The 13,225-nt window shown below is 43.6% G+C and overlaps 1 protein-coding gene across 3 annotated transcripts in view; it reads left to right on the top strand.

The window, feature by feature from the left end:
- The window catches only part of NDRG3 (NDRG family member 3), a 90,776-nt gene extending 79,453 nt beyond the window's left edge, over positions 1-11,323 (top strand). Inside the window, exons 13-17 of one of the 3 annotated variants that reach the window (XM_012804147.2) lie at positions 3,390-3,437; positions 6,847-6,882; positions 6,968-7,019; positions 9,603-9,731; positions 11,080-11,323. In XM_012804147.2, coding sequence (XP_012659601.2) covers positions 3,390-3,437; positions 6,847-6,882; positions 6,968-7,019; positions 9,603-9,731; positions 11,080-11,180 — 366 coding nt within the window. In that variant the 3' untranslated portion in view covers positions 11,181-11,323. Of the gene's footprint in view, positions 1-3,389; positions 3,438-6,846; positions 6,883-6,967; positions 7,020-9,602; positions 9,908-11,055 lie in introns of those variants that run through there. The other 2 variants (XM_023512140.1, XM_012804148.2) reach the window with 2 other exon arrangements.
- Positions 11,324-13,225: the final 1,902 nt, after the last annotated feature.

Below are 13,225 nucleotides of genomic sequence, written 5' to 3'. Positions count from 1 at the left end.
AAAAAAAAAAAAAGAAAATAGCCTTAATCAGAATTCCCTTATAATACTGAATTAAGTGCCTCGGCGTCTGTAGCTCAGCAGCTAGGGTGCCAGCCACATACACTGAGGCTGGCAGGTTTGAACCCAGCCCAGGCCTGCTAAACAACAATGACAACTACAACAACAAAAAATAGCCAGGCATTGTGGCAGGAGCCTGTAGTCCCAGCTACTTGGAAGGCTGAAGCAAGAGAATCACTAAAGGCCCAAGAGTTTGAGGTTGCTATGAGCTGTGACGCCACGGCACTGTACCGGGGTGACGTAGTGAGACTCTGTCTCAAAAAAAAAAACAACTAGATTAAGTATTTCCACAATGAATCTTGGGTCTAAAGTTATTTGCCTTTTTTTTTTTTTTGAGACAAGAGTCTCACTTTATTTCCCTCGGTAGAGTGCCATGATGTTACAGCTCACAGCAACCTCCAACTCCTAGGCTTACGCAATTGTCTTGCCTCAGCCTCCCGAGTAGCTGGGACTACAAATGCCCTCCACAATGCCCGGCTATTTTTTGTTGCAGTTTGGCCGGGCTGGCTTTGAACCCACCACCCTCGATTTAGGGGACTGGCACCCTACCCCCTGAGCCACAGGCCCCACCCTATTTGCCTTTTTTATTTTTATTTTTTTATTTTTTATATTTACCTGGAAGGATTTGGAATATTTGTCTTTTTTTAAATTGCATGGACTTAAAGCAACATTTGCAATTATTTTTCAAGACTATTTTAGTCATATCTAGATAAGTTGTCTTCCTCTTTCTACTTTTCACACCCTGAATGTTTATAGAGAAGAACTTCAGGAGCCCATCTGTACCACAAAGCAGATACTCTTCTTTACACAGTCCAACCTAGCTCCCCTGCATTTTATCCCACAAGTTGGTAGGGATTGAGAAGAGTGGAAGAAGTAGGAGACACTTCACAAGTTCTAGTCTCTGTTGCTAACTGTTCTTGCTCACTTATTCATTTAACATCAGTTTTTGTGGCTTAGTGTTATGTAGAATATGAAAATAAAACAATCTCTGTATTCAGAGACCTGGGTAGAGAGTAGCCATGTCAGAAAACACCAATGTGGTTGGCCCACCAGTATTAAGACTTCTTAAATTGTTACAGAAATTACAAAGTAGTGAACCAAGGAAGAAACTATGAGTTATTATGTTAAACCCAGACTTGGGAGTTCAGTCTTCCAGTTAATATTTGTAGTTTATCTATTGTGTTTTAAGCACTAAATTCTACCTTTCAGAGTTAATGCATATTCTGTAGTAAACTGGTATATTTGTTTATCACCACCTGGATATTTCATTGTTTATAGCAAATCAAAAGTCTGATCTGGTAATCCTGACTTTTAGATTATCCCGATTTTAGAAGAGTTTTGTATACCTGCACACCAGCAATCCCCACAGCAAAAGTTTAGCTCTAACACTGGTTTTTGTCTCAGTAATTTTAACTCCATAACTGGCTTGCTGCCTCTGCAATCTGTCATTATTAGGCTACTGCTGTTGTAAAACAGCTCAAATCCTGTTACCTCAGGCACCCCCTGTGGCCTCCTGCCTTCCACAGTTAGCTCCACCCTGCCCCTCCGCCCCCCCCCCCATGTCTCAGGGCACCCGCACCTCACAGTTAACTCTGTATGTAGCATTCCCTTCACACCTCCTGGCTCTTTGCTTTGCTTCTCCCGACTCTGAAGCCTTCCGACGCCTACCTCTTCATCTGTCTGTAGAAATACTACTCATCCTTCTATCTTCATTTACCTCACTTGTGAAATTTTTTCGTTTTTTTTGCAGTTTTTGGCCAGGGCCAAGTTTGAACCTGCCTCCTCTGGCATGTGGGGCCAGCGCCCTACTCCTTTTAGCCACAGGCGCCGCCCTTACTTGTGAAATTTTTGAAGTGATTTCATTTTGCTTTGTATTACATGTTGTCACCCCACTGAATTTCAGACTCTTAGCACAAGTTTTTTTGTTTTTTTTTTTTTTAGAAACAGATATCACTTTATCATCCTCAGTAGAATACCATAGAGAACCTCCAGCTCTTGAGCTTAGGTGATTCTCTTGCCTCAGCCTCCCAGGTAGTGGGGACTACAGGCGCCCACCACAACGCCCAGCTATTTTATGTTGCAGTTTGTCCGGGCCGGGTTTGGACCCGCCACCCTCAGAATATGGGGCCAGCACCCTACTTACTGAGCCACAGGCACCGCCCAGGTTTTATATGTTTTTTTTGTTTGTTTTCTTTTTGCAAACATGTAGAAGGATAGTCTAGTTTAATCATAATGTTTTTAGCCCTAAAACATTGCTGGGCCCAGGGATTATCTCCTCAAAACATTTTCTCTGAGGTTTCTGCCTTTATGGATATAAAAATACAGGATAGCACATATGTAAATAAGTGAAGAGTTCAACACTTCACTCTTCCATATGTAGAAGAGTTCAACTTTTGAGTGGATAACCAAAGACCTAGAAGCAGAAAAGAGACTGGATGGAGGTAACAGTAGACTTACCACCCCCGGGCCCAGGAGAAGGGTACGAAGTACCATGGGGTGGGTACCTAGGGCTTAGTCATCGTGATCAGTTGTACTGAGAAACCATCAAGAAAGCCCAGCAGGAGAGGGCCACTATCTAGTTCACTTAAAGAAGTAAGGTAACTGCCCTCTTGATACATAGCTAGCCAGTATAAAGAATTTGATTCAGCATGCAGTTCTTTTTTTTTTTTTTTTTTTTTTTCATTTTGAGACAGAGCCTCAAGCTGTCACCCTGGGTAGAGTGCCATGGCATCACAGCTTACAGCAACCTCTAACTCTTGAACTTAAGCAATTCTCTTGCCTCAGCCTCCAAAGTAGCTGGGGCTACAGGCACTCACCACAACGCCTGGCTATTATTTGGTTGCAGTTGTCATTTTGTTTGGTGGGCCGGGCTGGATTTGAACCTACCAGCTCTGGTGTATGTTGGCTGGTGCCCTAGCCACTTGAGCTACAGGCGCCGAGCCTCAGCACACAGTTCTTTCCAGTCTCTACCTACAATAGATTCAGAAAGTGAAATCAGCCAGTTTTAGATCTACTCAGAAATATCAAACACAACAACAGGGACTATACCTAACAAGCGCAAACACTGTAACCTAATTCTTTGTACTCTCAAATGAACCTGAAATAAAAATAAATTAATTGATTTTTTAAAAGGCAGATGAGAAAGAAGGGAGAAAAAAAGAAATGCCAGATATAAAGTATATCATATAAATATATTTCATATACTATGATAATCTCCTTGGATGGTTCAGCCATCTCTGAGCTGTTGATCTTGCAAGATCATTTTCTTGACAAGCTATTTCTTCTTTTTCTAGTAATTCATAAAATTGTTTTCTCCTTTTTTTAAATTTTAGGTTGAATGCAATTCCCGCCTGAATCCTATAAATACAACTTTGCTAAAGGTAATGTGTCCTCTTCTCTCACTTCCCAGTCATTTGTCTGTAAATTATACATGCTTCAAAATTACTGTGTTTTCTGAAGTAGTTGCCCAGAAAGAAACAAAAGCTTCTCGTGGGCGCGCGCGCTCTCTCTCTCTCTCTCTCTCTCTCCCCTCTCTCTCTCTCTTTTTTTTTTGGAGACAGGGTCTTGCATTGTTGCCCAAGCTAGAGTGCAATGATCTCATCATAGCTTGCCGTAACCTCAAACTCCTGGACTCAAGTGATCCTCCTGCCTCAGCCTTCCGAGTAGCTGCAACTATAGGCATCTGCCACAATAAACAGCTAATTTTTTTCTGTTTTTGTAGAGATGTGGTCTCACTCTTGCTCAGGCTGGTGTTCAACTCCTAACCTCAAGCTATCCTACCGCCTTGGCCTCCTAGGGTGCTAGGATTATAGATGTGAGCCATCACACCTGACCTTATTCTTATTACCTAAAAAATGTTTCTTCCTAAACATATTCTCATTGTTGAACATTGGAAAATAGAGAAGAACATAAAGAATAAAATAAATTTAAATGATCCCTACTACCTAAGGGTAGCCTCTGGTAAAATATTGTTATTTTTTTCCTATACATTCTTACATGATTTAAGACTTACATCTTCATTGTAGTCTGTTTACATCATTTAAATCAGTAATTTTTGGCCCAGCACAATGGCTCACACCTGTAATTCTAGTACTCTGGGAGGCCAAGGTAAGTAGATTGCTTGAGCTCAGGAGTTCAAGACCAGCCTGAGCAAGAGCGAGGACTCCCTCCCCCATCTCTACTAAAAACAGAAAAATTAGCGAGGTGTTGTGGGAGGCACCTGCATTCCCAGATACTTGGGAGGCTGAGGGAAGAGGATCCTTTGCATCAGGGAGTTTGAGGTTGTTGCAAGCTGTGATGGCACGGCATTCTATCCCGGGGCAAATGCCAGGGCAACAGAGTCAGACTCTGTATCAAAAAAAAAAACAAAACAGGGTGGTTTTTACAGCCTGTATCTGTTTTTCTCAACTTATGACATAGCATTTTCTTAAGTAACTAAAAACTTCATAAGCTTTATTTAATGTTGTGAATATTAAGATAATGGATGGAAATTCTTTATGTGCTAAATCCTGCTGCATTAGTAAGGAAGTTTCAAATATTGTTCCTAAGAGTGAGGGTTGTTGCATTTTCTTTCTCTTAGGGCAACTGGAGAACAACTCCTGGACTAAATTTCTAGGGCTAGTATCAAGCGTCTCTCCCATTTGAGTATGCCTCATTGAAAAGTTTCAACCTAGCTTTTCCTAGAGCTTCCACTAAAATCTTTAGGTAGCTGATCTCATTTGAATTTGGGCTACTGTAGATTTAAATGCTAATCTTATGTTGCATAGTGCTATATTTTCATTCTGAAAGACCTCTGCCTTCTTCCCTTTCTTTTTTTTTTTTTTCCAAGACAAAGTCTCACTATGCTACCCTCATTAAGAGTGCCATGGCATCTCAATTCAAGAGCAATCTCAAACTCTTGAGCTTAAACAATTCTCTTGTCTCTGCCACCCAAGCAGCAGGAACTACAGGCACCCACCATAATGCCCAGCTATTTTTTGGTTGTTGTCATTGTTACTTAGCACGCCCAGACCAGGTTTGAACCTGCCAGCCCCCGTGCATGTAGCTGGTGCCCTAACCACAGAGCTATGCCTTTTTCCCTTTCTCTTTGAAGTGAAGGGAAGTGCTGTCACTAAAAGCACTTCATAGTTCCTAAAAGTATACATGAGGTTAATGCTCTAAAGTGATCAAATTGAAAATGTTCTGGGCTCCAGGTGATTAATAGGCTAGTCTAAAGTAGGAATTAAAAAAAAAAAAAGTTCATGGTTTCAGCTCAGTTTTTCACTTCAGGTTTGAATCAGTATTCAGAAGTACAAAACTGAATCTACAATAGTCATAGACATGGTTTCTAGGCAGAAATACCCATTTACAACAGCATGGAAGATAGGATAACTATGTATGACGGATTGAACTGATCCTCAAACTATTTGATGAGTATGAGTTTTGGAAATAGTTTTTCCCAGTATTCTGTGCCTGCCTATGGGAACTATTTTATGGTTCTTATCATGCTTTATCTACTAAACTAATGAAAATACAGCCTATGACAGTTTGGTCCGTTAAATATTTGTCAGGTTAATTGCTCCTTTCTAATCTTATGTGTAGAATTTTCAAGGGACTATTCCTTGTTAATCTCAAATTTCTTTGTCTTCTGTGTCATTTTTCTCTTCTCAGTAAATCCCCCTCCTCAAAGAAAGTTAGTCCCAGTAAATTGAAACCATGGAGTTCATGTCCCTTAAAAAAATTTAAAAAATAAAAAAAAAGCCAGTCAGGCTGAATAGGATACAGACTGAGTACAAAGTACATAATAGCTGAGGAGAAGAGGGTGGGCTTATGTTTGGCCATCATATCCTAAAAATACTGTTTTCTGCAAAATGTATCACCTGGGAGCTTGTTATAAATGCAAATTCTTGAACCTAACTCCAGACCTATTAAATCAGATTCTGTAGGGCAAAGATTCTGAATTTTAACAGGTTCTCAGTGGGTAGGGAGCAGGCCCCATATACCGAGGGTGGCGGGTTCAAACTCAGCCCCATATACAGAGAGTAGAAACTTGGCCCCAGCTAAACTGCAACAAAATTAGTGTGGTAGGCCCCTGAAGTCCCAGCTACTTGGGAGTCTGAGGCAAGAGAATCGCCTAAGCCCAGGAGCTGAAGGTTACTGTGAGCTGTGTGATGCCACGGCACTCTACTGAGGGTGAGGGTGATAAAGTAAGACTCTGTCTCTACAAAAAAAAAAAAAACACGTTCTCTGGATGATTCTAGTGCACACTAATGAAGCCCTACCCTAGAAATTGTTGCAGGTAAGAAAAACCAGTTATAGGGTTTATGAGGTGAAAACAAATCCAGCTATAAGAAGAAAGTGACTGACCAAGCAAGGTGGCTGAATCAGTGTCAGCTACTGATTGGAGAACTCCCTTTAGTCATGGAGTAAGGATAATGTACAGTTGAAGGGGACATAGAAAGCAGGATGCACAGAGAAGTCAGGGTCACACTGTTTGAGGACTTCGAAAGTAACATTCTTCAGGTGGAGGCAGAGCCCTAACTTCATTGACAGAAAATTCCCACCCTGGGCCTGAGAGCCAGACCTTGCATCTTACTGATAAATAGGTGTTGAATAGTTCTTTTAGATTTGCACCCAAGATTATTGCAAGGGTCCAAGTCTTTGTATAGGAGAACACTGAGGAGATAAAACTGGGACACAGTTGTAAGGAATCTGAAATTCAATTCTGTCATGTTTGACAGGGCTTGGGATGTTCAGAGCATGTCCCTTAAGTGTCAGTCCCAGCTGACTTGCATGTTTTTCCTCTTCTAGATGGCAGACTGTGGGGGACTGCCTCAGGTAGTTCAGGTGAGATTTTTTTTTTTAAAACACCTGTTTGATTCTACCTCTCTGCCTATATAAAAATTAATGCCTTCTTGTTTTGTCCCTACAGCCCGGGAAGCTCACCGAGGCCTTCAAATACTTCTTACAGGGAATGGGCTACAGTGAGTAGTATACCACTTCTTTTCTAACGAAGATTTATGAATAATGGTGGCCAAATGGCTTGACATCTAAGAGCCTGCAATTCTTAGGACATAACCTATGCTAGAGAAAGTAGAAACCAGAATGTTTATGGAGCATTCATTTGTGCATATAAGAAGCTAACACTTATTAAGCACTTACCTTGTGTCACATACTATATATTCTTAACCTAAGAGGTAAGTTCTACTATTAGTCCCATTTTATAGAAGAGGAAACTGAGGCTCAGAGAGACTAAGTACATTTCCCAGGGTAAGAGTAAAGCTGCAGTTGATTCACACCAAGGCAGTCTGACTCCATTATAACCACTGAAGCTTAAGCTGTCCTAGCAGTGAATCTGAAACTGTGATTTGCTTTTGAAGTCAGATAGTTAATAACTCCTGGCCTAGAGAAACAATGGAGACTCCAGAAGAAGAGAATAGTGTTCTTGGTTAAATCTTCTATTCCACTACAGGACATGAAGTTGCAGGGCATTTTAGAGCAAGGATGTGTCCATATCATATGCTGTTGTCCTGGTCTCTTGTATTGTGAGATCCCTGAGCTTTCTTATTTGTCATAGAATTATCTACACTTGCTCCTATATTGGAGTTTTAAGAAAAACCTTTATACCCAGGTACAGAGCTCCTCTACCCAGTAGGCTGATTTTTCTCCTATCTTTGGTATCAGTGTGGAAAATGGCTATTGTGAGCCACTGGGTCAGCTGCTCTGGGAGCTGGGCCTTGGGTGCAGCCCTGTACCTGCCAGGCAGACCATATATGTCTTGTCTCAAGTGGCTGTGTCATCCCGTCTGTGAGCTGCTACCAACCGAGCCCACACCCATAGCCCTCTGGCTCACTGGAAGGAGGAGAAGTCCCTCTCCTTACCCATTCTTAGAAAACCGGTGATCTTCTAACCCATTTCTGATCCAAAGCAAGATGACTGTTTATAGTAGAAGGGAAAACAATTGCCTTTGTCTAGTTGAGAGAAGTAACATCTGAGATGCTTTTTGAAGTGTCTGTCAGCCTCACTCCTCTATAGGACCTTAAAATTTTATCCCTGGCTTAGAGTATTTTGTTAGTGTCTACTAAGTAGCTTAGGTTGCCACTTGGCACTTTGGTCACTAACCTGCCTTTTCCTGTGTCCATCCTGCTTCCAGTACCGTATGTGCAGCTCAGTCATCTGAGCACCGAGTCAGGTACCTTCCTCTGTGCTGGCCCTGCCCTCTGCCTCCCAGCCATGCTCTCCTGCTGCATTGGCTGCCTGCAGCATGTCCGCAGTTTTCTTGTGCAGTGAGAACCCGATAGAACGTGGCTCATTATCCCCCAAGAGGTTTAGCCTGTAGGCCCAAGCCCTAGGGGAAGAAAGGATCTGGTTGTAAGGGCCAGACCTCTTCATGTGATCCTAAATACAGGGTCCTAATAGCAGCTGAAACTTGATAAGTAGGGCCTCCTTCCACTGCCTCCTAGAATTAATCTTCAGTCACAGGCAGGAATGGAAGGGCAGCCTTGACTCTAAATGCCAGAGACTACACCCAATGAACTCTGCAGGTGATGGCACCTTTTGACCCCAGCATTGAAATGACTGGTGCCTCAGGAGGATAGGGAGGGAGGTTTTGCTAGGTAAGATTTGTCCTAGCCAAGCTGGAAGGACCTTAGGGTTAAACATTAGCAGAACAGAAGCCTGTAGTAATAGGAGCCTAACCCCGGAGGTGTTCCTCCCTGGCAGCCTATACTTTATCCCTGTGTAAAAGGCAGCTCCCAGCATAGCTACTCTCCCCTCTACCCAGACCTTCCTACATGTCTCCTTCCCAGGTAGTGAGGGTAGTCTGTGGACACGGATGGTAGTCTTGTTGTATCGGGCTTGCACTGTGTTTATGAAACACTTTCATACTTGTGTGGTTTGTCCTTTTTCTTTTGGTTTAGTCTTGCATGCACGGTAGGTTTTGGTTACCTGTTGGGTTCCCAAAGCCTCCTTCCTAATCACTGTATGAATGGTGTGGGCATAGCTAAGAGGCTATACTCTATGTGGACTTAGGGTTTCCCCTTGTTCTACTATGGACCAGAATCAGCTGAGATTCCAACCAGATCTATAGGATCAAAGTAGCCTTGCATATGGCCACACATCTAGTGATGATGCAAATGGCGATAGCTGTCCCTTGTCCTGGGTGTCATTTAAAATGGGTTGGAAGGCTCGGCGCCTATAGCTCAACCGGCTAAGGCGCCAGCCACGTACACCTAAGGTGGCGGGTTCGAATCCCCAGCCCGGACCCGCCAAACAACAATGATGGCTGCAACCAAAAAATAGCCGGGCGTTGTGGCGGGCGCCTGTGGTCCCAGCTACTTGGGAGGCAGAGGCAGGAGACTCGCTTGAGCCCAGGAGTTGGAGGTTGCTGTGAGCTGTAATGCCATGGCACTCTGCCCAGGGGGACAGCTTGAGGCTCTGTCTCAAAAAAAAAAAAAATAAATAAAATGGGTTGGAAAGTCTAAACATGAAACTTCTGGTGAAACTTCTAGATTAACTGAACATAACTGGGGTTCCATCTTCTAGTCCTCTCGGTTCTTTGTTAACAGTACCATCTGCCAGCATGACCCGGCTCGTCCGATCACGAACCCATTCGACCTCAAGTAGTATTGGCTCTGGAGAAAGTCCCTTCAGCCGGTCTCTCACCAGCACTCAGTCAGATGGAACTCAAGAATCCTGTGAGTCCCCCGATGTCCTCGAAAGACACCAGACCATGGAGGTGTCCTGCTAAGCAGATGCTCCTCCCCTGGACCATGCAAGTCCATCCTTCTTCAAATGACCACTCCATAATATAACATTTCATCCAGTAAACTGGCCTCTACTATCTTTAACTCATGCATGGCCACTGAACCTCTCTCTAGTAGCCTGGATTTTACCATTCTCTCTGCCTGCCCGCCCCCTTTTTTGTATATACTAAGACCATATCCATGACATTACTGTAACATTCCAACATCTTTAGCTGATCCAATCTCCATATCTTCTCTTGCCAGCTTTTTCCTGTGCTCCCCCAACTATGTATCAGATAAGATCTTTGATCCCAACTCTGTGTGTGCGAGCACGCGTGTCTGTTTGTGTGTATATAGTTCTGTGATTTTAGACATGCTTTCTTGTAGTGCTTCTGCAAAAAACAAAAAGGGACTTTTTTTGCATTCTCAATGATGTTTTTAAGGGAAATATGCAGAACAGATTTCTAGTTGGGTAGGCCACTGCATTCTCTTTTGGTTCCAAATTGGTCGACATGATTTGAAAAGTGACTTTAGGAGATAGCTGCTCCAAAGAATGTAAGAGATCGTAATGACTGTTGGGACCTTCAAGGTGCCTATTCAAAGGGAGGCAGGCAGGGTGGCCATCCACCCCCTGCATGCAAATGAACTCACATATTCTATAAATTAAAGGGAGGTATATATTCTACTAGAAGCCCATGAATAATGAGGTTCTGATACAACAGAATTTTTTCAAAGGAGCGAATGTGGCTTAATTACTGGACTCTCTAGCACAGGAAAATAGAAAAATATTCCAGGTCTCAGCTCTACAAGAGCAAAACTGATGTCATTGCAGTGTCTAATACCACTTAGCAGACATCTGTAAATCCTCAAAAAGTGCCTCCCAGGTCTGTAACAGGGAGAGTGAAGTATAACCTTGATTTCAATTTTTTTTTTTGAGACTAAGTCTCACTTTGTCACCCTCGGTAGAGTGCCGTGGCATCACAGCTCATAGCTCTTGGGCTTAAACAGTTCTCTTGTCTCAGCCTCCCGAGTAACTGGGACTACAGGCGCCCGCCACAACACCCGGCTTTTTTGTTGTTGTTGCAGTTGTCATTGCTATTTTAACTGGCCGGGGCTGGGTTTGAACCCACCACCCTCGGTACATGGGGCCTGCGTCCTACCCACTGAGCCACAGGCACTGCCCTTCAGAAAGATTCTTGATCCTATGAACTCCCTTTGGTAGGAGGGAAGGGGCCAATCTGTCAGGGCAGCCCTGACCAAATAAAATTGTTTTAAGCTTCCTGTCTACTGTTACGTGAAGGGTCACAGCCAGCCAGAGAGGATAGCTGGAGGAGGGTGAATGACTACGGAGACCAACTGCCACGCAGCGAGAGCCCAGTTCTTGGAAGCATTGGAATGTAAGCTCAGGGTTATTCAGTTCCAGATCTTGGGAAGGGGCTTTTCAGACACATTGTTTGCTTTCTGCTGAGATAATAAATGCATCACTCTGCCAGAATATGACTTTTTACAGATTGTTAAATAAAGCTGTAAATGTCTCATTGTTACCTGATTGCTGGTGTTATTTCTCTCAAGCTACTCACTGGAGTTCATGGATGCAGCAAGTAATTGTATGCTGGCTCTGTGCCGAGCTTTATCACATGTGATCACTTCTCCCTCCTAGCAACACTGTCCATTTACATGGAGGAAGTAAAGCTTCAGGGTAAATTGTCTAAGGTCATACAGCCAATAAGCCCCTCAAGGACTGAATCCTAGTTCCATCTGGCATGTCTGTATGTCCCTCAAACCAAAATTTGTGAGAAGCCCAACAGTGCTGTCTGTGATGAAGAAGCTGCGGTCTTTGGAAAGGTGCTTCACATCCCAGCTCTGCCATCTGTGTGGGATTACTTAGTCCTGCTTATCATGTAACAATCTACAACCTCTTATCTGCATTCCTTTAAAAAATCAGGCATATTTCTTCAGAAATGGCTGTATTTGTACCCATCAAGAATAATTTCTGGAAGCCATCATCTCAGATCAGTTTTGAATTATCCAGAGGCTAGGGCTACCTTAAGTACAACCAGGTCACTACAGGAAGTACTCATAAAATGACATGGACCCAGCCCATTTTGGTAGAGAAGAGAAACAACTGGATGTAAACATAATCAGATTGCCAAGCTGAGTGCCTAATGGTGCAGATCAGTGCTCTTCAGAATGCCTGAGATGGGGTTGATCTGATGGCCATGGTTGCTTTGGAAACCCATGTGGCTCCAACCTTCTTGGCCACACAACATGGAAGGTTGTGCCTGGAAGCAGGCCTTAACCTACTACCTGACTTGTCCTCAATTCTCTTTTCATTCAAATTTCCTTTCTTACCACTGAGTGCAGAAAAAAAATTGAGAGCCTGCTTTATGAGAGGCAAGCAGGTAGCCACGTAGACACTATACAAGAGATAATTGTATAAACTTCTTCCATTTATCCTGTCTTACCCATTTCTAGTGGCAACTCTGCAAAGTGGGCAGCAACTGTTTTACAGACAAGAAACAGTGGCTGGGTGTGGTGGCTCACACCTACAATCCTAGCACTCTGGGAGGCTGAGGCAAGTGGACTGTTTGAGCTCACGAGTTTGAGACCAACCTGAGCAAAGGCAAGACCCAGTCTCTACTAAAATAGAAAAACTGAGGCAAGAGGATCGCTTGAGCCCAAGAGTTGGAAGTTGCTGTGAGCTATGACACAATGGCACTCTACCCAGGGCAACAGCTTGAGACTCTTGTCTCAAAAAAAAAAAAAAGAAAGAGCCCAGGAAAATTAAGTGATTTGGCCAAGGTCACTTAGCTTGACAAAGTAGTTTCCAGGGGCAGTGCCCATGGCTCAAAGGAGTAAGGCAGCGGCCCCAAAAAGTACTTTCAAAAGTGGCCTACAGTCCCAGCCACTTAGGAGGCTGCTGCTAAGTAGGAGAATGGCTGGAGCCCAGGAGTTCAAGTCCAGCCTGCACAGCACAAGACCCCATATATTCAGCATTTTTTTTTTTTAAAAGGCAGGGTCTCAACTGTTTGCCATGCTGGAGTAGTGGCACATTCATAGTTCACTGCAGCTTCCAATTCTTGGGCTCAAGGCATCCTCCCAGGTAGCTAGGACTATAGGTATGCACTACCAAGCTAGGTTTATTTTGAAATTTTTTGGCAGAGGCCAGGTGCAGTGGCTCACACCTGTAATCCCAGCACTCTGAAAGGCCAAGGTGGGCGGATTGCCTGACCTCACAGGTTTGAGACCAGCCTGAGTGAGAGCAAGACCCTGTCTCTAAAAATAGATGGGTGTTGGCTCGGTACCTGTGGCTCAAGTGGCTAAGGTGCCAGCCACATACACCTAAGGTGGCAGGTTCCAATCCAGCCTGGGTCCGCCAAACAACGGCTGCAACCAAAAAAAAAAAAAAATAGGCGCTGTGGCAGGCCCCTGTAGTCCCAGCTACT

The sequence above is a fragment of the Otolemur garnettii genome, unplaced genomic scaffold, assembly GCF_000181295.1.
Source record: "Otolemur garnettii isolate 467f Iridium unplaced genomic scaffold, OtoGar3 scaffold00025, whole genome shotgun sequence".
Taxonomy (NCBI): Eukaryota; Metazoa; Chordata; class Mammalia; order Primates; family Galagidae; genus Otolemur; species Otolemur garnettii.
The sequence above is the reverse complement of the archived record's forward strand: the minus strand, read 5'-3'. Positions and strand labels throughout refer to the sequence as shown.